The sequence below is a fragment of the Canis aureus genome, chromosome X (assembly GCF_053574225.1).
Source record: "Canis aureus isolate CA01 chromosome X, VMU_Caureus_v.1.0, whole genome shotgun sequence".
Lineage (NCBI taxonomy): Eukaryota > Metazoa > Chordata > Mammalia > Carnivora > Canidae > Canis > Canis aureus.
Window position 1 is genome coordinate 33,086,104 of NC_135649.1, and position 27,401 is coordinate 33,113,504.

Genomic DNA, 27,401 nt, shown 5'->3' on the forward strand with positions numbered 1-27,401 from the left:
CCTCCTTTAAAACCTGGCTCCAAACAATGTCCACAATAGTCAAACTGTGGAAGTAGCCTCAGTGTCCATCGAAAGATGAATGGATAAAGAAGATGTGGTATGTGTATACAATGGAATATTACTCAGCCATTAGAAATGACAAATACCCACCTTTTGCTTCGACGTGGATGGACCTGGAGGGTATTATGCTGAGTGAAATAAGTCAATCGGAAAAGGACAAACATTATATGGTCTCATTCATTTGGGGAATATAAAAATTTGACAGACTTTTTGAGAGTGAGAAAGGAAAAAAAGGGAAAGGAGAGATAATGAGTGAAAATATCAGTGAGGGTGACAAAACATGAGAGACACCTAACTCTGGGAAATGAACAAGGGGTAGTGGTATGGGAGGTGGGCGGGGGGTTGGGGTGACTGAGTGATGGGCACTGAGGGGGACACTTGGCGGGATGAGCACTGGATGTTATACTATATGTTAGCAAATTGAACTCCAATAAAAAAAATAAATTAAAAAAAAAACCTGGCTCCAAACATCTATCTTCTAGAAAGACCTTTTGCTCAGTCTTGTGATAATAAATCAGCTAAAGTTGTGCTAACATTAATTTGCATCTGTAGGTAATGGGTTGTGCATTCAAAAGTGATTTATTTGGGGCTACTACGTATCCTGTACAGTCCTGGGTACTATAGGTAGGAGTTAGGTAGGGACAAAGATGGGGAGGGATAGGTGAAATTGGCGAAAGGGATTAAGAGGTACAAACTTCTTGTTATAAAATAAGTCATGAGATGAAAAGTACAGCATAGGGAATATAGTCAAAAATACTGTAATAATGTTGTATGCTGACAGATGGTATGGCCACACTTACCGTGGTGAGCACTGCATAATATATGTAATTGTCAAATCACTATGTTATACACCTGAAACTAATAACACTGTATGTCAACTGTACTTCGATAATTTAAAAAAGTGGGGACAGCAAAGTTGATAACTTTTCATAAAAATATTTCCCCATCATTCACAGGTTTGTGTGTAATGTCCATAATTAGAGCATAGGTCTTAGGGTACAAAGTATCCATTTGGCTGGTATCCCTGTCATAGCAACTAGTAGAATCTTTCTGCACATGCCAGGCATTAATAAATATTGGTGAATGAATGACTGCTGGTTACTCTGTAACCTGGAACTGTTGATAACACAAAGACGGAAGAAGTAAATGAAATAAGTCGGGAGCAAATGAGTGGATAAGTTATCATCTTTTTCCTTAGTCTATTTTACTCAACTGTCTCTTATTTGGAATGTAAACTCTTTTTTGTATATTAAACAGCTTTTTTTTTTTCTAATGTAAGAACATTCAGACATGTCTTTGCTTACAGGGATGCTCACTCGAGCCATGACATCACATGCCCTAAACCAGCAGAATCCCAAGTGGAACTAGGAGCACAGGATAGGAACCAGGCCTATTCAACCCTTCCAGTGCAACTCTTGTTCCTACCCTAAACAGTCTGAAATGCTGCAAAACGAATGATAAGGTGAAGGAGGAAAGCATATAATGAACGTCGGCTTTCATCTGTGCCACAATATCACAAGGAATAAGAAACTGGCATATTTAATCTCTTGGGACACTAGGACATCCTTACTGTCCTGCAGCAAGAAAGAGATCATGCATTTCCTCACTACTTAAAGTACCATTAGAAGGTCACTTAAATATTGTAAAAGAGAACAAAGACTGTCCTTTTTTGGAGGGATATTATTTGGTGAATATCTTGGTTTCTATGACAAAAAAGGAGGAAAAGGATAGAGGAAAAAGGACACAGCACTTACCTAAACATGTCTTTCAACTCATTTACTTTCTTAGGTGGATACTTGCTAGCTTGACTATCATTTAAGAAAGCCCTTGCATACGCTAATGGACCAGCATTTACCTAAGTTACAAAGGGAGAAAAATGAGAGAGCTGTTAGAATGTAATCAAAAAAGTAATTTCTGGGACGCCTGGGTGGCTCAGCGGTTGAGCATCTGCCTTCAGCTCAGGTCATGATCCCGGGGTCCTGGAATCGAGTCCTGCATTGTGCTCCCTGCAGGGAGCCTGCTTCTCCCTCTGCCTATATCTCTGCCTCTCTCTCTGTGTCTTTCATGAATAAATAAAATCTTTAAATTAAAAAAAGTAATTTCTGCCTTTCTCTTTTTGTTTTTATTTTTTTAAGATTTCATTTTTTTGAAGTCCACTCTACCCCCAACATGGGGCTGGAACTCACAACCCTGAGATCAAGAGTTGCATGTTCCACAGACTGAGCTAGCCAGGTGCCCCTGCATTTCTCCTTTTAAAAAAAACCCTAAATACATTAAAAATCTGTATCTGAGGACCATGTTTACTATTCTTACTAGAAGTTTACGTGAAAAAAATGACCAAAGCAAATAATCTGCAAAGCCGATATTCTAATAAGTTACTTAATGACCTCTGCTATGTAAATACAGTGCTTGGCTAATCGTCACAGGGGTTTCTGCTAGAGTCTTCTGCCACAATGCAAAATGTATGGACGCTGAGCACAATGTCTTTCAGTTCATCAAGAACAATGCACAAGTTTCTGCACTTAGTAAGAGCAGAACACACAATTACAATTAATGATTGCTCTGTGCCCTTAAGAAAGCAAGAACATCGAGAACCATTTAAGACACATTCAGCAGCCAACATACCTGCACTGAAACACAGCCCTGCAATTTCAGCTGAAGCTGAATCATGTCCACGTCAGCAGAGGAGCAAAGTTTTTTCAGCTCTACTGTCTTATCTTTGATTTCATCAGTAGCAACATCAATTGGCTTTAAATTAATCTGCTGTTCATAGTTTATGGGGATCCTCTTCTTCACATATGGAAAGGAGTTTGAAGCTGTGAAAATGTTCACACTGATTTGTTATCTTTAAAAAAGAATCATTTGTTCAAACAGTCAGATCAAAGAAAAAAAAATCCTTTATGTTAACTGCCCCCACCATGCGTTCTCTAGAAAATACCCTAGGGTATCAGACAGCACCTTATTACTTCAGGATTGAGGGAAAATTCTCTTTATGAGACACCCTGGAGCAATCACAAATTACATATGGGGCAACTATACGTTGCCATGTTTGTGTCAGCTAGTGACTGAACAGCAGAACAATGAGTGATTAAAATTGCAGTTTGCATTTTCCTGCTGGCCACCTGCTACTTGTGTGTATCAAAAAGAACCAAGTCAAACAAAATGTTATCATGCAAAGTCCTTCTTACTGGTCAAGATTGTACGGCGTTTGCATTGTTCTTCTATGCAGCCTTGCTTTTTGCCGGACAATGTATAAGGAGCTTCAAAAACAAATCTGTTGATATTATGGTTTCTTTCAAACTCAGTCTTTCTTTCTGTGAGTTCTTTGTCATCAAAGTAGGGCTTCACGTAAGTGACTTGGATATGAGCATATTTTGGATCGAGTTCTTTGGCGTTTACCTATAAAGTAAGAGAGTTTTGTTTTTTGGTCAATGGAAGGAAAAAGGAGGTACAGGTAAGCTACTAACTCTTCTGAGATCAACTGAAGAACACAGTCATTATGACCGTGTTCCCAACTGAATACACACCTAGGGGAGAGCTTTGTTCTCTTTTTAAGGAGCATGTCCCTCTGATCATAAGGAAGTTACAGAAACCCACTTGGCAATTATAGGAATGGGGGAAGAAAATAAAAATTGTAACCCTACCATTTAGCAAGGGCCATTATTCACATTTTCATATATTTCCTTCCAGTCTATTCTCTATGTACATACACTTACAAAGCTGAGGTCATATTAAACACTGTTCTATAATCTGATTCTTTAAAAATATATTAAAAAGGCTAACTGTACATTTGAATTCTGCCTCAATAAAAACATATTATGGGAGGATTCTGAGAAGGTGGTAGAGCACCAGAAATCTATCTTCCACCTAGACAATATCTATCTTGGTAGACTCTCTCTGATCTAACTATTCTGGAACTCTGGAGTCTATTGAAAGCTTGCAACTTGTAGGGGAAGGCTTGGAAAGAAAATTGCAGTTAATTTTGATTTTGGTCAATTTCAGCTCTTGGCGCAATGGCAGCTTCTCATATCCCACCCCTCGGCCCCATGGCAGGCAGCTGTGCACATGTCCCTAGAACAGCTTGCAGGAGTCAGGATGGGCAAGAAATACCTTGTTCTCCAAATACTGGGGATGTGTGCTCTGACTGCTGTTTCTGATCATATAGGCACAAAGAGGCTGTGGCCATTTCTGTTGTACCTCTCTACCCCTGACTGAAGTGACTTCCACGGGATTTAAAATTAATCATTAATAAATTACACCTTTATTTTTCTTTTTCCCCTCTTGAGAACCAGATGTTAAAGACAAGGACACTCAAAAGAAACTGCATATAGGAGGGAAATTAGAAATTAGAAACCCACTATGCACACCCAGGGGAAGGTGTGGGTTCCAAAAAAGACCTGAGAAGACCCGAAGTTTACATTTCAGCATGATCCATGGCACAGAGACAATATACAACAATTAAAAACAATTAAAAACAAAACCCAGCAAACCATGGTAAAGGAGAGAGAATCTGATTTCCAGAATGACCACAGAATCAGATCCAAATGTCCAGTTGTCAAGAACAAGTCACAAGGCATCTAAAGAAACAGGAAAGTATGGCACAAAGGAGAAAAAGTAACCCATGGAAACTCCCCTCCCCCCAAAGATCTGATAGCAGATCTACTAAAAAAGACTTTAAAACAACTGTTGTGATGACCAAAGAACTAAAGGGAGATGCGGAGAAAGTCAAGAAAATTATGTATGAACAAATGTCAATATCAACAAAGAGGTAGAAAACCTAAAAAGAAACCAAACAAATTTTTGGAGCTGAAAACTATGATAAGTAAAATGAAAATTCACTAGAGGGATTCAAAGGTGGATTTGAGCAGACAAGTGTAGTGGTCAAGGAACTTGATATAACAATCATGTGGACTATTACCCTGTGGACCAACACAAACATTGTAGGAGTTCCTGATAGGAGAAGAGATGGAAAGGGGCAGAGATAATATTTGAAGAAATAATGGGTAAAAACTTCCCAAATTTGAGAAAAGGCATGACGTTAAACATCCAAAAAGATCAACAGATTCCAAGTATGGAAAGTCAAAGGGACCCACACTGAACCACACTGAAATCAAACTGTCAAAAGACAAGGACAAAGAGAATATTCTGAAAGAATCAAGAGATAAGCAACTCATCATATGTAATAAGGAAATCTCAATAAGACTTTCAGATTTCTTATCAGAAACTCTGGAGGCGAGAAGGCAGTGGGTGGACATATTCAAAGTGCCAAAGAAAAAAATCTGTCAACCAAGAATTCTGTATCTGACAAAACTGTCCTTAAAAGTGAAGAAGAGGGATCCCTGGGTGGCGCAGCGGTTTGGCGCCTGCCTTTGGCCCAGGGCGCGATCCTGAAGACCCGGGATCGAATCCCACATCGGGCTCCCAGTGCATGGAGCCTGCTTCTCCCTCTGCCTGTGTCTCTGCCTCTCTCTCTTTCTCTCTCTGTGACTATCATAAATAAATAAAAATTAAAAAAAAAAGTGAAGAAGAAATTGAGACACTCCTAGATAAAGAAAATCTGAGGGTATCTGTTACCACTAGAATTGCCCTACATAAAATGCTAAAGGAAGTCCTGCAGCTCGAAATGAAAGGATGTCAGGTAGTAATTGGAAGCTGTATGAAGAAATAAAGATCCCAGTAAAGATAAATACATGGGCAATTGTAATAGCTAATATTATTGTAACAATTGTATGTAACTCCATTTTTTGCTTTTTACATATTTTTAAAGACTAATGTATTAAAAAAGTATTAGCTTACTTTTTTGGACACACAATGTATAAAGATGTAATTCTATAATATCAACAACTGAAAGGCACAGGGGTGGAGCTGTTAAAGAAGCAGATATTCTGTATGTTATTGAAGTTAAATAGGTATAAATTCAAATTGGAGTGTTATAAGTTTATGATGTTAGATATAATCCCTATGAAAATCACAGAGTTAAAGACTATAGTCAAAAGGAAATGGGAAACAAATTTAACTATTATAGAAAATATAATATGCTACTATTAAACAAAATATAGATTTATAATTTTAAAAGGTCACAAGAGGGCAGCCCAGGTGGCTCAGTGGTTTGGCGCCGCCTTCAGTCCAGGGTGTGATCCTGGAGACCCAGGGCTGGGTCCCACGATGGGCTCCCTGCATGGAGCCTATTTCTCCCTCTGCCTGCTTCTCTCTTTGCCCGTGTCTCTGCCTCAGTGTGTGTGTGTGTGTGTGTGTGTGTCTCATGAGTAAATATATAAAATCTTAAAAAAAAAATTATAAAAGGTGACAAGAGACTAAAAAAGGACATTGTATATTGATAAAAGGTTCAGTACAGCAAGAAGACAAAACAATCATAAACATCTACCACACACCTAATAACAGACCATCAAAATATATAAAGCAAAAATTGACAGAACTCAAAGGAGTAACAGTTTTACAATACTTAGAGACCTGAATACCCCACTCTCAATACTAGATACTGCAGGCAGACAGAAGGTAAGTAAGGAAATAGAGGACCTGAAGAACACAATAAACCAACTACATCCCACAGACATATACAGAATACTCTACCCAAGAACAACATGCTTTTTTCTCAAGTGCACATGGGACATTTTCCAGGATAGACTGCATGTTAGGCCACAAATTAAGTCTCAATAGATTTAAAAAGACAAGTATCCTACAAAGTAGCTTCTCTGACCACAATGGGATAAAGCTAGGAATAACAGAAATAAAATCAGAAAATTCATAAATTTGTGGAAATTAAACACTTAAAAAAATCAATGTTTCAAGAAAAATCACAAGGGAAATTAGAAAATACTTAGAGATTAATAAAAAAGAAATCAAAACATATCAAAACTTAAAGGACACAGCAAAAGCAATGCTAGGGAAGAGATTTATAGTTAAAAACACATTTAAAAACGGAAAAGATCTCAAAACAACATAATTTTATAACTTAAGTAATTACAAAGAGAGGAACTAAACCCAAAGCTAGCAAAAGGAAAGAAATAGATTAAGCAGAGATAAATGAAACAGAGAATAGAAAAATAGAGAAAAGCAATAAAATTAAAGGTTGGTTCATTGGAAAGATCAGTGAAATTGACAAATATCTAAATAGACGGACTCCAGGGGAAAAAAGAACACTCAAAATTACTCAAATCAGAAATGAAAATGAGGACATTACTACCAATTCTATAGAAATAAAAAGAATTATAGGAGAGTACTATGCCAACAAATTAGATAACCTAGATGAAACGAACAAATTCCTAGAAATACAAAGCCTATGAAGACTAAACCATGAAAAAAAAATTTAAAATCTAAATAGATCTATAGCTAGTAAGGAGATTGAATCAGTAATCAAAATTTTTCTGATGAGGGCACCTGGGTGGCTCAGTTGGTTGGGCGACTGACTCTTGATTTGGGCTCAGGTCATGAATCAGGGTCATGGGATCAAGTCCCTCATCAGGCTCTGTGCTCAGTGCAGTCTGCTTTAGATTCTCTCCCTCTGTCCCTCCCCATTTTCCGTCTCAAATCAGTCAATCAACCAGTCAATCTTTAAAGAATATTTCTGATGAAGAAAAGCTCTGGATTTGATGCCTTCATTGGTGAAGTCTACAAAACATTTAAGTAAGAAGTAACCCCAACCTTTCTCAAACTCTTCTGAAAAACTGAAGAAAAGGGAACACACCCTGACTCATATTATTTTTTAAGATTTATTTGACAGAGGGAGAGAGAGAACACAAGTAGGGGGAGTAGCAGGCAGAAGGAGAGGGAGAAGCAGGCTCCCCACTGAGCAGGGGGTGATCCCAGGACCCTGAGATCATGACCTGAGCTGAAGACAGATGCTTAACCAACTGAGCCGCCCACGCACTTCTGACTCATTCTACAATGTCAGCATTACTCTGAAAGCCAGAAAAAGTCCAAAAACACTACAGACCAATACCCCTTATGAACACTGATGCAAAAATCATCAACAGAATGTTGGCAAACAGAATTCAGCAGCCTATTAAAAGGACTATATGCCATGACCAAGTAGGATTTATTCCTGGAATGCAAGGATGGTTTAACATATGAAAATTATTTGCTATTACAAATAATGCTCTGATGAACATGCTTGCATTTAAAACTATGTGCATTATTTTCTAATTTATTCCTCAGCATAAATTACTAGAAGCAAAGTTGCTCTATTAAAAGATTTACATGGTTTTACGGATTTTGATATATATATTACACAGTTATCCTACAGAAAAGCTTGCCAATTTGGACATCCACAAGAAGTGATTGACATTGTAAGAGTGGGCACTCTTGACATTAATCCTATCATAAGTCCTCTGGTCCTCCAAAGGGACCACAGGAAAATAGAATGGTTCTCTTTCAGAGACATAAATTATGGTAGTTATGGGCCATTTCATGAAGAACCAAATTCCATTTTAGGAAGCTACACTGCTAGAGGCAAATCTTAGAACTGTCCCTGCTGGACCTTCCATCTGTGGGCCCTAGATACCCTTCCCTCCATCAGTCTTCCCATTAATGTGAGACTATGCCCAGGTCCCGTTCTTTCAGTTTTCTCCCAACTAAATATAACTTGGGACTTGGGTGTTGGTGACTGTCAATGTCATTGCAATTTATGACAGGCCTTTTCCTGTGTTTAGTGTAGAAAACAAAAATTGAAACAAACAAAAGAAGACAACAAAAACCTTTTGGGGAACAGTCCATGTATCTTTTTTTTCTCCACATATATAGGACAGCCAGAGGATAGAAAGTTTCTTAGCATCTTTTAACTTCTCCAAACCCATTCTATTTGTTCTTGTGTAAGAATATAAAAGCCTATATCCAGAAACCCCAACCTTCTTTTCTCTCCTAGTAAATAGCTAGATTTCTCTACAGAGAATACACTGGTGGTTGCCAGAGGGGAAGGATTGGGGGAGGGGCAAATGGGTGAAGAGGAGCAAGAGATACAGGCTTCTAGTTGTAGAATGGATAAATCATGGGAATAAAAGGCACAAAATAGGGAATGTAGTCAATGATATTGTAACGGTGGGTGTTGTAGGTTGTATGGTGACAGGTGGTAGCTACACTGTGGTTAGCAGAGCATAAGGTATAAACTTGTTGAATTACTATGTTGTACACCTATAACAAATGTAACATTGTGTGTCAACTGTATTTAGGGGAAAAAAACTAGATTTCTCCTAAGAGATCTCAGGAGATAGTTGAGGTAATTATCTAGGCTAAGAAAAATTATAGAACAGAAATGAAAAAGAGGTCAATCCTGATTTTCACCTCATGAAAGTAAAATATGTATATGGTAAAATGTTCAAACAGTACACAAGAGTATACATGAAAAGTAACAAGTTTCTTGCTATGTAAGACCGCTAGTCCCTCTCCTCAGGGGTAAGCATGGTTAACAGTTGTGAATGTATCATTCCAGAAATTTCCTAAGCATATACAAGTTATTGTGAACATCAATTTTACACATGTGATCATCCTATCCATGATTTCCTGCACTTCACCCTTTTTCCCCTCAATAATAGATCTTGATAGTTTCAAATCAACACTTATAAATCTATGTCAGTTTTCTCAACACATAGGTTACTATGTCTATTATATGGGTAATACCATTTCTTTAGCCATACGGACATTTAGATTGCTTCCAGGTTGCCATATAAACTTTGCCTCAATGAACATCTTTTATTATACATCTTTATGGTAGTGCACACCTACAGGATACAATCTTAAACATTAGGGGTGCCCGGGTGGCTCAGTAGATTAAGGATCTGACTCTTGATCTCGGCTCAGGTCATGATCTCAGGGTTGTCAGATCAAGTCCCAGTTTGGGTTCCACACTGGGGCCATGGAGCCTGCTTAAGATATTCTCTCTCTCTCTCTCTCCCTCCCTCTCCCACTGCCCCTCCCCCCTTAAAAAAAAACCCTTAGGCATGAAATTATTGGGTCCGAGGAAACATGTTTAAAATATTGGAAAACATTGCCAGACTGCTCTTCAAATTGTCTGTGCCCTTAAGCAGATTTTGTTCTTTGGCAAGGCAAAAGAGTGTTTTTAACTCTTACTTGCACACATTAAGAAATAAAGACTTTAAAAGTAGCAACTGCTTATTATATCTGTTGCATATGGAGAATGACTAAACTATTGTACATACAAATTATGTCAGGAGTCCAGCTGCCTGATGGTGGTTTGTCACTAGCACTGGTTAGCTGGCTTTTCAGAGACAAAAAAAAGCAGAAAGCTGCATTTTGTTCAGCAAGCCTGGCTTTCCATTAACTTTCCATTTATAGTATTAGTTGTATGGGCAACAAGCCTATCTGGCTACAAGGAGATAACATATTCTGTTGTCTTAATAAAACAACACAAAACAGTGAAACTGATAAGGAAAGAAGCAGAGAGGTTTTGCTAAATAGTAAGGAATTTCAAACCTGCCAGCCTGCCCACTTTCAAATGTCTAAGGCATTATGGTCAAGGTAGAACCATTTCCAAGAGAGACAAGTAAGTCTACAGGGTGAAGCGATCATTTTCATGGTAGACCGGGAAGTGTCTTTACCATAACCATGAGCTTTTCACTCTGGCAGTGCTGCCGACTAGCTGATGTGTTGCCTGGCTCATAGTCGCTCAGTAACTATTGCTGTGGCCTGCACATCCTGTATACTGTGTAGGTCCTTCATGCCTTAACAACCAGCTTTCATTCTGGGCCCACCTATGGCGACTCAGTATGGTCAGGCATTCCTACTGTCCTTTCCCTAGTTTGCCTACAGGAAATGATGCACCTCTAGGAAAGAGCCACCCCCACTGGAACCTTTTCCCTCCTGCCCTGTAAGGACCTAGTGGGATGGAGAGCCTTTAGAACGAGAATGAGGGAGCTCTCCTAAACTTGCTTCACTGCACATGTAACTACTGAACTAAGGATATCTTAGAAGGAAATGAAGTACAGGCACTAGTATCCTCTCCATTTTACTAGTGAGAAAAATGAGGCACAAAGTTAAGTAACTTCTATGGTTACCTAGCTAGCAAATGGCACCAAAGAATGGAGATTTAAACCCTGTTCTGACACCAAACCCTACTACCCACCCCCATTCCTTTCTTTCACTATATGGACAGGCTGCATTTCCATACTTCTCCTCCACCAGCTAAAAAGGGAAAAGTTAGCAGCATACCATGCTTGGAACTCACAAACAATGATTTTGAAATGCAGGGCATATGTTACCTTGTCAGAATCTTGAATTATTTTAACATTCTCTGTACCAAATTTTTCACCATAAAGTTTAACGAGTCTCAGGGAAATCTCCGAGAGGCCGGTGAGCTTTGGTTCTTTATAGATGTACTCTTTCCCATCTTCTTCTTCAAAAAAGGACTATTATAGAGTGAAACACACAATCACGTATATAAATGGTCTGAGCAAGCATAGCATTTAAAGAAAATGTACAAAATAGCAATAGTATGTATGCAATACATTTTAATTTAGTTTTTTTTTTTTTTACGAAATACATTTTAAATAATACTGAAAGCCATGGGGGCTTTATTTAAATAAAAAAGTTCCCTTTTTTAACTTCAAAGAAGTAAGAATTTTCATATTCACAGGCATATGGACATATCATTGGCCTGAAGATTTCCACTCTAGGTTTTTCTCATTCCCTGTCATACTTACCTGTTTATTTGAAAGCTTTCAGGGCTACATATTAAATATATACTTTAAGAAGTTCAACAGAAAGTGAAACTGAGGGAAAAACTCAAATCTTCTATGCTGTACTCTGACCTAATGGTTCTAGATACAGAAACCAAAGTGAACTTTACACCTACAGAGGCTTCTGGCTATTGTGATAGGCACTCTATCCAGGCAGACTCCAAGAACCAATACCCGCTGCTATAGCAATCTGATAATTCAAAGGTGAATGTTTAAAAAGAAAAACAACTTTATGAATGGAAGTATACTTACTTGGCCATAAAAGGCAACTCTGAAGAAAGTCCCTAAAAGTCTCTTTTTTGTATGCATAACCTCTAGAACTTTTGTGTAAGCTCCATGAAGAGTTCTATAAACTTGAGTAAGTTTCTGAAAAAGGAGAATATACAAATCAGCTTTGTCTTTTGGTTAATTACTAAATGGCAAACATATACGCGTGGCGGGCTGGTGGGCAGAGGGAAGTAACACTATTTCCTTTTCAAAATGGTCTTGTTGGGGTCAGCCACTCTCCACTCCCCTATCCCTTTATCACAATTAGACAAAATTCCTCAACCACATTAGGTCTAAGGGTAGAACAGAAAATGGTCAAATAATCATTTCTATTGTATATGTATCTGTGTATTTCTAAATTATAAATATCATGCTTCATTTCATGCATATCTCAATGGTAATGTCTACTTTAAACATACTGTATTATTGACTACTATTTTCTATATGTCTGAATTAGTTCAACTGAAAGAGAAGCCAAATGCTTTGCTTGAGTCTTTGTAACAGAGATGAGAAATAAAAATTCATGCAAAAACTTCTGGAGATAAAAACAAATGCAGATAAAGTCAAGCTCAGAGAAAGAGCAGAAGCTGGGAATAGTTTCTCTCTCCCATTTTTGGATGAAGAAGCAAGGTGGAGTGATTCAGCAAAGTGATGCTAGAGAGATCTGGACCCTTCCAATTGGCAGCCCCAGGAATGTAGTGGACCACCAAGAGAGGAAACCAAAAAAAAAAAAAAAGGCAGATACAAAAATAAGCATATATGCCTCAGTGAGGACTGCTTTTATACAAGCTTACAGAAGTTTTCAAATAACATATTCATCTGTATAGCCACAAAAAGGGAGTACGTTGTACAAAGAACATTATTAAGAATGTGAAAAGACAACCTATAGAATGAAGAAAATATTTGCCTATTACAGATTTGATAAAGATTTACTATCAGAAAACATAAAGAACTCTCAGGGGTGCCTGGGTGGCTAAGCTGGTTGGGTTTCCAACTTGATTTTGGCTCAGATCATGATTTCAGGGTGGTGGGATTGAGCCCGTGGCGGGGATCCCTGCTCAGTGGGGAGTCTGCTTTAGATTCTTTCCTTCTCCCTCTCCCTGCGCTTGTACATATATCCTCTCTCTCTAAATAGATAGATAAATAGATAGATAGATAGATAGATAAATTCTTTAAAAAAAATAAAGAACTCTCACAATTCAAGAACAAAAAGACCAACGACCCAACTTAAAAATGGGCAAAGGTCTTGAATAGACATTTCTCCAAAGAAGACATGCAAATGGCTAACAAGCACATAAAAAGATGTTCAAAATCATTGGTCACAAGGAAATACAAATCAAATGCCACAATGTGGTAACACTTCACATCCACAGCCACATAAGAAGGCTTTAATGAAAAACCCAAAACAACAAATGTGTTGAGAATGTGGAATGTATACGTGAATGGTGGGAAGGGAAAAGGGAAAACAGTTTGGTGGTTACTTAAAAAGTTAAACAATGGGGCAGCCCAGGTGGCTCAACAGTTTAGCACCACCTTCAGCCCACTGTGTGATCCTGGAGACCCGGGATTGTGTCCCATATCAGGCTCCCTGCATGGAGCCTGCTTCTCCCTCTGCCTGTGTCTTTGCCTCTCTTTCTCTCTGTGTCTCTCATGAATAAATAAATAAAATCTTTAAAAAAAAAGTTAACGAATTATCCTATGACCCATTGCTAGGTATATACCCAAGATAAATGAAAACATATGGCCACACCAAAACTTATACACAAATGTCTACAACAGCAACTATTCATAATAGCCAAAAGGTGAAAACAACCCAAATGTCTGTCAAAGGATAAATGGATAAACAAATTGTGGCATATCCATGCAATAGAAAATCATTCAGCCATAAAAAGGAATGAAGTTCTGATCCATGCTACGACTTGGTTGAACCTCTAAATATTATGCTAAGTGAAAGAAGCCAGACACAAAAGGTCACATCTTTATTAATCCCTCTTTATGACGCATCCAGAATAGGCAAATCCATAGAGACACAAAGCAGATTAGTGGTTACCAGGGAATGACGGGTGGAGTGGAGAGTGATTACTTCGTGGGTAAGGAAGGGTTTCTCTGGGATGATGAAAATGTTTTCAAACTAGAGAGAGGTGGTGGGTTCGGAGTATCACAAATGCACTAAGTGATCCTGAACTGTATACTTTAAAATGGTTAATTGTATGTTATATGAATTTCACCTCCATAAAAAAGGGCAGCACAGAAACAGTTGAGCTCAATTGGAGGGAAATTTTCCTTATCTTTATGGCTGCTATCTCTGACACTTTTCAGCCTATCCCATAGAGTAAAAAATTATACATCGGTGTCTTAGAAACAATGACTATAGGGGATCCCTGGGTGGCGCAGAGGTTTGGCGCCTGCCTTTGGCCCAGGGCGCGATCCTGGAGACCCGGGATCAAATCCCACGTCGGGCTCCCGGTGCATGGAGCCTGCTTCTCCCTCTGCCTGTGTCTCTGCCTCTCTCTCTCTCTCTGTGACTATCATAAATAAATAAATAAAAAATTAAAAAAAAAAAGAAACAATGACTATACCTTATATAGAATGCCAGGGGATCTGCATAGACCTTTACAAGCCTACAAGGAAACAGGGATAGTGTCCCTATAAAAAAAATGCTTCCTTTCATGTGTAGAGAAGATATTTTTTCTTCCCTATTAGTTGATTGAGTAGCAAAATGCTCCCTGGGTTTCTAATAGCCTGATCTTCAAGTTAGTAAGAAAATAGGGACTATTGACATTTTACAAAGGTTTTAAGGATATAATCCTTCGATAAAAGGGGCAGTGCCATTTCTTTTCTTGTCTCATGGGCTATTCTTTGCCACCTCTATGACCTAGGTTTAATTGTTCAACTCCTGCTTATTAATAGAATCACTGGAACTCCACTATGATTTTTTAGGCATGCCCTATATACACCAAAAGTATGGCAAAGAGAAAAAGGCTTAGAACCCGGGAAGAAAAAATGAGTTTGATCAGAGCCAGTCTGAAGCAGAGATTAGAACACTCTGCAGATGATATCAAATGTATGTATGTTTTAAATAAAGGGGGGGGGGCTTGAATCCTAAATCACCCCTTCCCAGCATAATAGGGGTAGGAGTTATGATATGGACTCAGAGACTTGAATATAAAACATTCCTGTTCAGAGTGGGTGGCAACAGGTGCTCATTATAGTACTGGTCTTTATTAATTACCCTTTATCAACAGCTTTGGCTGGCAGACTACATTGGAAAAAACTCGTCATGGTAGGACTATTACTAGTGCCTTAATTACCTCTGCCATTGTCATCTGCCAGCCTCTTCAGTCTCCCCATGAAATTGCAAAGAATAAGTCTATGCCTCTTCCTAGGGCAACATGGAAATTTAATAGCTTTTTTGAGTGAAGATTTGGTGAAAACAGTGAATTTTTTATGCCCTGAGGGGAAGTGGCAGTGGGTGGGTGGGGGAGTGACTGCTAGATTAAAATGTTTCAAGAATCCCTTATATAATCGAAATTTAAACTTGTATTTTGGAGTTTAGCCCTTAATTTCATTTGGAAAATTTAAATGAATGTAAGGTAGGATCCTCATTTTGGGATTTCACAAGATTTCTAAAATATGAGCTTTCAAATTGGACAAATGTGTCAAAACAATATACTGAGTATCCATAGTCTATAATAAAATACAAATGCCATAATATAATTAACCTTCTAATTCTCAGAGGACACAAGGTAGAGGGATAGGGGCATAACTACACGACTGTTCTTATTTTTCCAAGACCAAAATAAAATACACTTTAGAAAAAAATAAATAAAATAAAATAAATTAATTTAAAAAATACACTTTAGGCCAATGATGCAAATATTTAAATTACCTACCTCAAATTCACGACGTTTCTCATAAATTGGAATGATCAACTTGGAAATCTCAGATATTACTTCATAGCGTTCTGCTTTCCATAAGCCATCCACACATTGTTCTAGCAACTCCAGCAAAACTTCCTGCATTAAGAGCAAAATGCAATCAGGAATTAGAGATGGTTTGAGAGTTTTGAATAAATAAATTTTGAACCATTTCAAGTTCACAGAGAACAAATAGAAAGTGCACAGAAAGAGCAGGCTTGGGGATCCCTGGGTGGTGCAGTGGTTTGGTGCCTGCCTTTGGCCCAGGGTGCGATCCTGTAGACCCAGGATCGAATCCCACATCGGCTCCCAGTGCATGGAGCCTGCTTCTCCCTCTGCCTATGTCTCTGCCTCTCTCTCTCTCTCTCTCTCTGTGACTATCATAAAAAAAAAGAGGAGGCTTGTGTAACTCTATTTTCTAAATCAAATACTTGGAATATTTGAAATTGAAACTCTTCTTAAAAATATGAAAGTAATACTGACAATAGTGAAGTGTACCTATTTATTTTTTTACTCACACAATGAAGATATGAACTTTACTTAAAAATGTCACCCATTAAGAAGGAGTATCTTTAAAAGGGGATTCACTGTTTGTTCCAAACTGAGGATGACTGAACGTCTGATGGGGTAAATCCCATTAAGCCTAGGAATGTTCATTGTTTCTTTTTTATACTGAAGTTATATTTATACATAATATAACAGTCTTGAAAAGACTTGACAACTTTCAAGCTGTTGTGTTAGTGATACAGGTGTTTATGAAAATGAAGTAATTTTGGTCAAGAATGCTTCCTTCCTGACTGTTGGCCCTAAAACTAAGGAGAGTGAGAGAATAGCTCAAGATAGAGATCTCTGTCCTTGCCAGAATGCTAACAGCTGCGATAAATTATTTTATGAACCACCATCTCATGTTCTCAACGATAAGATGAAGCCCATTCCTGATGCTAGCCATAAATCTTAACAGCTTGTTTCTATCTTGAAGAGATGTTCTCGAGACTTAGAGAACTAAATGCTAAAATGGTTCTTCCTGTGTGCCCTAAATTTAGGCAATCCTGAACTCAAACTTCTTCCTAAACTGGTTCTTTCACTTGTGTTTTCTATCCAATTAGGGGCAACACCCTATGAACCCTTAGCTAGAAAACCCAAGAGAAGCTTTGATTTAGCCCCTGGGATGGGCTGAAGTGTGTCCCTCAAAAAGAGACGTTGAAATCCTAACCTCCGGTTAGCTCAGAATGTGAACTTTTTGGAAATATGGTCACTGTGGGTATAATTAGTTATGGCAAAGTCATACTGGAGTAGGGGAGGCCCTTAATCCAATATGGCTGGGATCCTCATGAAAAGACAGAGACTCAGGGAGCACACCCTGTGACGACAGAGGCAGAGTAAAGCAGCGAGTCAAGGAGTGCCAGAAACCAGCTAAGAAGAGGTGAGGAAAAGATCGTCCCCCAGAGTGTCAGTGCCACTGACACCTTGATTTCAGACTTCTAGGTGCTTAGAGCTGTGAGACAAGACATGTGCAGACTTTGTTATGGCAGCTCCGGAAAACCAATGTACACTCTCTCCACTCATCCTCTAATCAGCTTATCACCAACTTCTGCCAGTTTTATTTCCTAAATATTTCTCAAATCTGACCCTCTCTCTCCACTTCTCCTCTCACTGCTAAGGTTTAAGACCTCGTTATTTTTTTCTAATTGATCTTCCTGCTTCCAGCCTTAGCACTTATAAATATCTATCTTCTGCCATAGGCTTCTGATTCCAATGTAAATCAGACCATGACCCTCTCCCCTTCTGAAAAATCTCATGTTGGCTACCCCTTTGTTCATAGAGCAAAGGACAAGTTCTTTCATGAGGCTTCCAATAGTCTGGCTGACACTTCTGTAATCTTATTCATCATGCCCAGCGTTGTGCTTGTTTTTCCAACAATGAACCATGAGTAGTTCTCCTGCAGCACCCCAGTGTTGCCTTAACTGTATGCTGTGCCCTCTGTCCTTTACCCTCCTTCACTTGGTTAACCCCTCTAAGACAGCAAAGGTATCACCTCTTCTGGGATCCTTCTAATCAGCACAGACTAGCAAAACACTAGATACCTTTTATCCTATTCTGAGAATTCACTGAGTGGATATATATCACTCTACTTGCCTATGTATCTGACTTTCAAATAGGCTGTGACTCTTCAAGAGTAGTAACAATATCTTATTTATATTGGTTTCCTTTTTAAAATGATTATTGAGGTATTTTTTAAATTAAAATTTGCCAACATATACTATAACACCCAGTGCTCATCCCATCATGTGCCCTTCATAATGCCCATAACCCAGTTACCCCAGCCCCCCATCCACCTCTCCTCCAGCAACACTCAGTTTGTTTCCTAGAGTTAAGAGTCTCTCATGGTTTGTTTTCCTCTCTAATTTTTCCCCACTCAGTTGCCCCCCCCATCCCTTATGGTCCCTTTCACTATTTCTTATATTCCACATATGAGTGAAACCATTTATATTGGTTTCTTTTGTCACTAGTACAGTGGCAGTGGATAGATGTTCATTAAATGCTGCTACTTGAGTAAATGTATATTAACATTTAATAGTCAAATTAAAATTTCTATCAACAGTGGGAAGGAAGAACTTTGGGGGAATTAAATATCTGTTACAAATTAGTGAGTTCCCCTCAAACAAAACAAAACAAAACAAAACAAAAAACCGAAAATAAACAAAAATTCCCCACAAAATAGTGAGTCCCAGGAATATAAAGCTGGTTTGTAACAGGAAAAGAAAAATCACTGTAATATACAGAACAAAGCAGAATAAAAGAGAAAAATGGTACCTGCAACAATAGATGCAGAAAAAGCATTTGAAAAAAACTCAACATTCCTTCATGATATTAAAAAAGAACCCTCAGGAAACAAGAACTAGAAGAGACCTTCCTCAATCTGATAAACAGCATCTACGAGAAACCTATGGGCTGAACACTCTTCTAAGTCTGAGAATGAGTCAAGATGTCTGCTCTCACCACCTGAATTTGACATTATGCTCAAGGTCCTAGCCGGTGCAAGAAAGCAACAAAAAGAGAGAAAAGGCATATAGACTGGCGAATGTAAAACTGCCTGTCTGTGCAGATGACACGATTGTATGTATAGAAAAACCTAAGGAATATACAAACTACTAGAACTAATACGCGTATTTAGCAAAGTTGCAGATTATAAGACCAACATACAAAAATCAACTGTAGTGATATATATCAACAACAACAAACTGAAAAATAAAGCAACACTATTTACTGTGGCAGCAGAACATCAATTATCTAATAAGAAATCCAGTGAAAGGCTTCAACCCTGAAAATCACAAAATGCTGCTGGGAGAAATTAACGATGACCCAAATAAATGTTCATTGAAAGATTCAACATTGTTAAGCTCGCCATTCTGCATGTGCTGATATAGAAATTTAACAAAATCTCCAAAAAACTTTCAGCAGGCTATTTTGAGGAAATCAGAAAAGAGGATTCTCAATTTTATATGGAAAATCAAAGGATGTAGAATAGCCAAAATGACTTTGAAAAAAAAAGTTGGAGGGCTCACACTATCTGATCTCAAGACTTAGAGAGTAATCAAGATCTAATATATCAAGATGGACAACTAGGTCAGTGCTACAGAACAGAGTCCAGAAATAGGCTGCACACATATAAAGAACTGAAATTTGACCAAGGTGCCAAAGTAATTCAATCAGACAAAAGGAGAGTTTCATTTCTCCCCATATGGTGTGAATCATCTAAATCTGTCTTGAACCTTGCCTTGACCTCTATCCAATTCCATGCTCAAAAATGAATTTTACATTATAGACCTAAATATAAAACTGATAAAGTTTATAGAAGAAAATGTAAGGGGTGTGCCTGGCTGGCTCAGTCGGAGGAGTGTGTGACTCTTGATCTTGGGGTCATGAGTTTGAACCCCACATTGGGTGTAGAGATTACTTAAGAATAAAATCTTTTTAAAAAATTAAGAATAAAATCTTTTTTAAAAAGTGTAAGACAATACCTTTACAATCTTGAGCTAAGCAAAATTTTCTCAGACCAGACACAAAAAGAACAAAACACTAAAGGTGGTAAACTGGACTTCATCAAAATAAAAACTTTGGGTTCAATAAAAGACTCAATTAAGAAATGAATAAACAAATCAAAGAGAAATTTGCAGCCCATATATCTGGCAAAGAACTGATATCCAGAAAATATTTAACAATAAATTTAAAAAAAATGCCTGCAAAAAAACAATAAAAAATGAACAATGTCATTTCTAAAACTAGGCAAAAGACTTAAACACACATTTTACAAGAGAAGCTATATGAAAGGCAAAGAAGCACACAAAAAAGTGCTCAATGTCATTAGTTATTAGGAAAACATAAATAATAGGGCTCCTGGGTGCTTCAGTCGGTTAAGCATCCGACTCTTGACCTCAGTTCAGGTCTTGATCTCGGGGTCATGATTTCAAGCCCCATGTTGGGCTCTGCACTGGGCATGGAGCCTGCTTAAAAAAAGAAAAGGAAAATATAAATTAAAAAAAAAAACACAATGAGATACCAATACATGCCTAACAGAATGGCAAAATCAAAAAAAGATTAGCAACATCAGATGTCGGTGAGGGTATGGAGCAGCTGAAATTCTCATCCATTACTGGTGGAAGTATAAAGTGGTCCAACCACTCTGAAAACTCTTTGGCAACTTCTTAGAAAATTAAATATACAACTTCCTTAGAATCCAGTAATTTCACTCCTTAGGTATTTATCCAAGAAAAATGAAAGCAGATGTCCACAAAAGGGTACAGATAAGAATGTTTAAAGCAGCCTAATTAAAAACAGCCCCAAAATAGAAACAATCCAAAATTCATAAACAGGAGAATGGGTTCAAAAACATCAATTAGCAACACAATGGTATATTGTTTAGTGATGAAAAAGAACAAACTTTTTCTATAACTCAACAACATGGATGTATCTGAAAAAAATTAGGTTAAGCAAAAGAAGCCAGACACAAAAGGGTATGTACTGAATGGAATGAATGACCCCATTTTTATGACACCAGTACAAGCAAAACTAATATATGGCACTTGAAATTAAGTGGCTGGGGGGAGACTGGCTGCAGATTGGGCACGAGAGAAGTTTCTGCGAGAATGGATGTATTCATTTTTTTTGCTTCTGGTGGGATGTTACATGGATGCACACAACTGTCAAAACTTATCAAACTATTCACTTACGAATGTGCATTTCACTGTATGTTAATTACATCTTTAAAAAAACTACTGTACATCAAAAGTCAGAAATGCAGTTTCAGAAGCAAATTAGATTTGATTACCATTGGTTTAATTCACATATTTAAATATAGGCACTAAATAGAAAACCGTTTGTAATTTTCATTTCAATAAAACTCATAAATCAGTGTCAGTTATTTTTCCATTGGCTTGGGCATGAGGAGGAACCCTTCTTACATAAGCTGAAATGTGCAAAGGCTCTTTTTGAACATGATTCTCTCTGTATACGTATCAAAGAAATGTCTAAATTATTACTGTAGAACACACAAGAATTCCAACAAATGTGTTTACATAGAAAACAGATCATAGTTCTATGACTAATAAGAAATGTTACTGTTCTTGAGAGTTAAAGAGTCAGGCTCACGGCTATTTCTGTGAATAAGTTGAAGCTGTTATTTGGAAGACAAAAATGTTACTTCAGTTGTGCTGAACCTTTTATCTTCCACTAACTCCCCTGAAACCTTCCACTGTCAGCCCATAACAAATGGAGGTCTCTGGGAAATCACCAAGGTCCAACTAGGACCAAAAATAAATAAATAAATAAGTGAATTAACTTATGCAAAGCTTCACAATAAAAAATTGAGCTGGAATTAAAATTCAAGTTTCTTGAGTATCTGTTATGATTGACTTAGCAAACATGCCCTAAATATCTACTCTTCTAGGTTCTGGGGCAAAAGGTAATGTCACTGTCAAGTAGGCCAGCAATCAAGTCTGATGTTCATGTGGCACTTAATGAGTTACAAAGAGCCTTCACATTTATTTTGAAGTGACTGAGATGATGTATTGTCCTAATGTTACTGATGAGGTGAGAGACCCTATAGAAAGAGTAGCCAAAGCTTCTAGGCATGTCATTTTAGCTAAATGAGCCAGAGCTAACTTGAGATTGTCTTGTATTAAAAAAAAAAAACAATTCATAAAGTATAATAAAGTATGTCTCTGTCACTTCAACCTGATTGCTTAGGTTTCTTAACACAACTTAAAAAAATAAATTTATTTAAACAGGACTATAGCCCCTTGAAGTTCTGCTTTTGTTCTTTTTTTCATCTTCTTATTCTTTGCAAACTTCTCTGTGGTTCAGTCTTTGGTTCTCTGGTCTTCACTAGCTATGTTATCTCCCATCCTCACTCTTTGCTTTTTGGCTCTCACACAGATAACTTCCAGATGTGGATCTCCAACCCTGAACTCCCTCCTCAGATTTGGTTCCAAACTTCTAATGGCCTGATGGTTATTTCCATCTCGATAAGTTTCTATTTCAAATTCAACACACACCAAAAACAGAATTTGTTGCTTTCCCTGGAAAATCATTCACCTGTGGTTTTTCTGGAATAGCCAAACCCCAAAGCTCAGAGCTACCTTTGATTCTTTGCCTTCCACAGCCAGCAGGACTTCCTCTTCATAGTGTTTTGTGACTGTCAGCCTGTGGGTTTTGGCCCTGACTGCCTTCTCTGGACTCCTAGGCATCACTCTCTCTAGCCTATGCCTTCAATATGTCTCCCATATTACCACCAAATTACCCTCTCTTCTTCCTTGCTTTCAGCCTGCCATTATTCTGCCCCAAAACCTTTGAGAGCAATTCAACATTCTGCTGAATAAAGCCCAAATGTTCCAAGTTTCTAAAAAATCTGACCTCACTTACTTCTCTTCTCTAAGGTGAATCCATTGGGTTTAGCCAAAAGGATCCATTCCATGGCGCCAAGGCCTTATACTATCCCACCTCATAGCTTTTGTCCCTGATACTCTCCTCCTCTGTCAGACTGCCTTCACAGAGTCTTCTTTCTTCACCCCCCTCTAATCACAGCTTGCTGTTCTATCTCAGCTCAAAGGCATCTCTCTCACCTTTGACCCTACATGGAACACACTGTTTATATTATTCAAATGGTATGGTCTTGTTCCCCACCACCCCATCCCATGTCAGTGCATTAGCTGTTCAGGTAGACAGTGGAGGTCAGGGTTTAGTCCCAGGTAATTATTTTATAGCACCTACATCACCAGGTCCAGAGCCTTGCTCATACGTCAATAAATTTTTTTGACTGACAATCAAAGCTGTTTGGTATCCATGTGAAGTTCACAGCAGAAATTTTCCATTTTTAAAACTACTTTTACGTATACTCTGCTTCACTGTTACATTGTTAGCTATGTTTTTTTATGGAGTTTTTTCCCAAAGTATGTTGACGCCGATCTGGTTATTGGGATGGTAATTTGAAGATGATAAATATCGCCTCTCTAATACCAGACAATAGGAACAGTTCCAGAGGCAGGGCTCCACATTCCAAATAGGGACATCTCTGCCCTGGGCAGTTTTAATGCTTACAGTTCATCAGTCCTTAGTTACCTTCCAAATTAAGTTAGCTGTAATAATTTTTTAATATAAATTTTAAGAAGTTAAATTTATATAACTGGCATTTCAGGGCCTGGAATCTTACTTCACTATAATGGACATCCATCATTCCAGCATCTTCTTTCATTGCTCCTTCTTCATCTATGTTGGGAGTAATTTTCTTGAAGGCTGAACATCCATTAGGGAATAATTCTGTATGGATAGAAAGCAGTGAAATGAATTTATTTTTTTAAGTGTTTCGTAAATAACAGCCCTATAGGGACTGGTTACCCTCAAAAACAAATACAGATATTTTTGTTTGTGCAGATCGAAATCATAAGTGCAATATTCAGTCTGTAGAGAATTTTACAAATGATTCTCATCCCTACACATCTTACCAGTCTTTTCCTCCCAAAATGAGCTCAACTAACCAACAAGTAAGTTTCACTTGCGACTATGCATCATCTTCAATGGCTAGTATAGTAAATGTTCCCCTCGTGTCATCTAACACTTTGATCCTGTATGTTTCTGGTTTGTACCTAACCAAGGAAGGCATGCGCTTTTCAGGTAACCAGAGAATGAACTTTTGTAACAACTTCTAGTTCCTAACTTCACTGTAGAACTGGAAAAGGAAGTGGGTTGTTGGAGAAAGCCTAGCCTATGATTTGTAAGAGAAGCAAACAAAGAAAACATATGGCAGGGCTGAAGCATCCTTGGAGAAAAGGGACCAGGCACCAGGAGAATCAGAGCTTCTGGCAGTTGGATAGCTTCAGGTCTATCACTAAGTGTGTGCATTTAGACCTACTCATCTCTCCAGAGCTGTACAAAGTTTCATCGGCTGTAAAATAGAGATAATGGCTACTTCATGAGAATGAAAGGAATGCAAAGTGTTTAGAACAGACCTTCGCATTTAGGGAGGGCTGAATCAATTATTAATGACCAAAGCTACCAAGAAATAAATGGGCTTTTCCAAGATAGGACAACTGTTGCCAGCTGGTATAGTGAGTCTACAGCTGGACCCCTGGGAAGTAGCAAGTGAGCTCAAGCTGAGAACAGCTGCTATAGGATTGTAGACCAAATGGTTCCCATCAAGCAAGAGTCTAGGTATAGGAGGCAGGCCACGTGGCTGTCCTACACGTTCTGGACAGGAGAACACATCCAAAAAACTCCTGTTGTGGCTGCCTTTATTTAGCCTTATGTAAGTGGGCTATAATTTAAGAGTCACAGAAAATCCAGACTCCTTATAAAAGAATCTGCTGGTGAGTAAAAAGTAGCTGGTTGCAAGCGAACAAAAACTGTTGCAATCTATCATTATACAACCTCTGGAATAGTGATGCTTAGAAAGCATGATCTACTCACAGCCAAAGTGCTGGAAAGCTTCCCGAGGTTAGAGGCTGGGGGAAAAAGAAGGAAGATTTAAGAGAGCCAGAGATTTAGGAGATTTCTCAGAATTCTGGTAGAAAAAAGGTCATGTATCAGGGCTTGGATTTTGCCAACTCCGCTTGTCTAAATGAAAGCTAATTAGACATATGTTGTCTGGTAAGATGCTTGAGAGAGCATGAGTTATCAAGGAAGCATGCTTGTAAGGGAGAGAGGGAGATGGAATTTGGGTGAGGGAAGATGGGGTTGTTCTGAAGTTTTGTTTTTTTTTTTTCAAGAATGGAGAAACACATAGGGAGCAGTCAGTGGATTTCTGTGAAGGAAGGAGAGGCAGAAATGAAAATGAGATCTACTTGGACCCAATGGACTTTAGGGCTGTTTTTGTTCAAAGAAATTAGGTAATAAGAGACCCTGAAGGGCATGATACACTTCATTTCTGAAGATAAGCATGCCTAAAATGGTCTGCTATAGACTTCTAGGAGGATTCTATTCAAAGTGCTGGACCACAAGATAAGGAACCTGCACCAGAATGTAAATCAACACATCATTTCCTTCTCTGATGGAGTCTATGGGGGAAAAAAGTCCACTGAACTGAGTATCATGCCCAGTGACATTGCTGATTTATATTGAGGACAATACTCCATATCTTGTTGTGGACCAGTAACAAACAGGTCTCCGATCCGCCACTCTTTGAGCAGTGCATTAGAAGAACTCTTTTGAAATTGAAGAGAAAATATCCTACTTGATCACCTCTGTGAAGTCAAGAGCTGAGCAGTGAGGAAGAGGGCCCTAAAATTTGAGTGACGCAGTAGAGCATAGTCCTCGACAGAGAAAAGCATCAACCCCCAAATGCCTCTGGCTGCTAGGTCCATGTCAAGGGAAGAAATTCTTGTCTGCTCTGAGATGTATTAAATGATTCCCAAATCTAGAATTTTTCTAGAATGCTGCGATTTAAGAGGAGGACAAAAAGAGGCAGAGTCTTACGCCTGAGATCAGATGAGGCTAAAGCACTTTGGGAGAGAGTCTCCTGATATATATTTTAAGTAGGAGGAGGGTAAATTAAGTTTTTTTTTCCTCTCAGAAACTGACAAGTCAACATCTACTTGGAGACTATTGTCTGCTTCATCTGGTGTAAAGATTACTGTAATGGCTTCAGTCCACTATTCTTGCTAAGTCTGTTACCTTGATTTTTATGCCTGATGACATAGCTCTACCTAGAGGAGACTATATCCCCCTGTTTGCTTAAGTTATTAGCACCCACCAAACTATTCAATGATACGAGGGCCCTTTCAGTTGTGAGGGTCTTTAAAATGCTTGGGGAAAATTCTGATTCCCCTTAGTCCTGGAAGGATTTTCAGTTGAAGCAAGTTGCTGTGTAGTATTCTAGAAGGAGCTTTTTGAGAGACTGCTATTGATCCTTCTGGTATATGACCTGGATTCCTAACCTTGCCCTTCATAGCTATAGCTTCTGTATTCCTGTCTGCTGTCCCAGTGAAAGCAAGATGCAAGCCATCCAAGGGCAGACCATTACCGTGAGCACAAATGATCCCAGGGAAAAAAGCGGGGAGGAGTCTGCAGGATGGGGAAGCAGTCCAACCCTTGATAAAATATGACTGCTGGTCAGAAGAAGGATAAGAGATTAAAAGTCCTGAGAGGAGGGCAAAAGAGGGGAAAAGCTGTGACTGGCAAGTAATCAGGAAATTAAAAAGCCTGCAGAACTTAAGCTATTAGATTCTGGGTATGAAGACTTGAGAAAGGGAACAACATTACCCTATAAGGAATGAAAAGAACAGACTCTATGGGAAAGGAAATTCCTTTTTCTGGGCTGTTGGGGGAGCCCTCTAGGACAGAAGATTTGTTGAACCTTGGACACCACGTGGGGGTGGAAGAATGCAGAAACTTGATTCTTATCTTGCCCGGGGCTGGTGGTGGTGAAGGGGGTGGGTAGACAGTTGTGCCTGCCCTCAGGAAGAGACGACAGAGAGGTACATAGAGTCTAGCCTTCAAAGAATGAGATCTAGAATCTTTGGGGGTTTCTCAGAGAAAAGAGAAATAGGGACATTTAGACTTGGTTTTTATTTTATATCCGTGGGGGTAGGAGTAACCAACACCCAGAAAGCATCATCACTTAGAGGCAAGTTAGGTAAACGAATGCTCATGGCAATCCTTAGGGTCTCCCTGGTAGGAAGAGCAAGAGCTTTGGCTGACTGAAAGAAGTGGGGCAGTGGGTGTGGCTCGGAGCAGTGCACATCTCCTTCCCCTTTCAGTTCAGTGCCTGAAACATGAAAAAAAGATCTAGAAAAAGGCCATTGCTTGTGATCTGGAGTCAGCCCCCACCAGACTCGGCATGGGGGGGTGCAGGGGCCCAAGCCTTCGCTTGTTTAGGCAACCACCCCATGGAACAAACAATTTTTCTCCCTTAAAAACTCTAAACAGTAGAACATCTGCCTCCAATACATCAGCTGGT

General features: G+C 38.7%; 1 protein-coding gene across 6 annotated transcripts in view; it reads right to left on the minus strand.

Annotated features, from left to right (window-relative positions):
* Positions 1 to 27,401, minus strand: part of DOCK11 (dedicator of cytokinesis 11) — a 189,529-nt gene that overhangs the window by 5,957 nt on the left and 156,171 nt on the right. For 4 of the 6 annotated variants that reach the window (XM_077888910.1, XM_077888909.1, XM_077888908.1 and 1 more), the window contains 7 exons: positions 23,661 to 23,767; positions 15,929 to 16,051; positions 12,021 to 12,134; positions 11,292 to 11,438; positions 3,249 to 3,459; positions 2,686 to 2,876; positions 1,815 to 1,915 (listed from right to left, as the gene is read on the minus strand). In XM_077888910.1, coding sequence (XP_077745036.1) covers positions 1,815 to 1,915; positions 2,686 to 2,876; positions 3,249 to 3,459; positions 11,292 to 11,438; positions 12,021 to 12,134; positions 15,929 to 16,051; positions 23,661 to 23,767 — 994 coding nt within the window. The remainder of the gene's footprint in view (positions 1 to 1,814; positions 1,916 to 2,685; positions 2,877 to 3,248; positions 3,460 to 11,291; positions 11,439 to 12,020; positions 12,135 to 15,928; positions 16,052 to 23,660; positions 23,768 to 27,401) is intronic. The other 2 variants (XR_013374910.1, XR_013374911.1) reach the window with 1 other exon arrangement.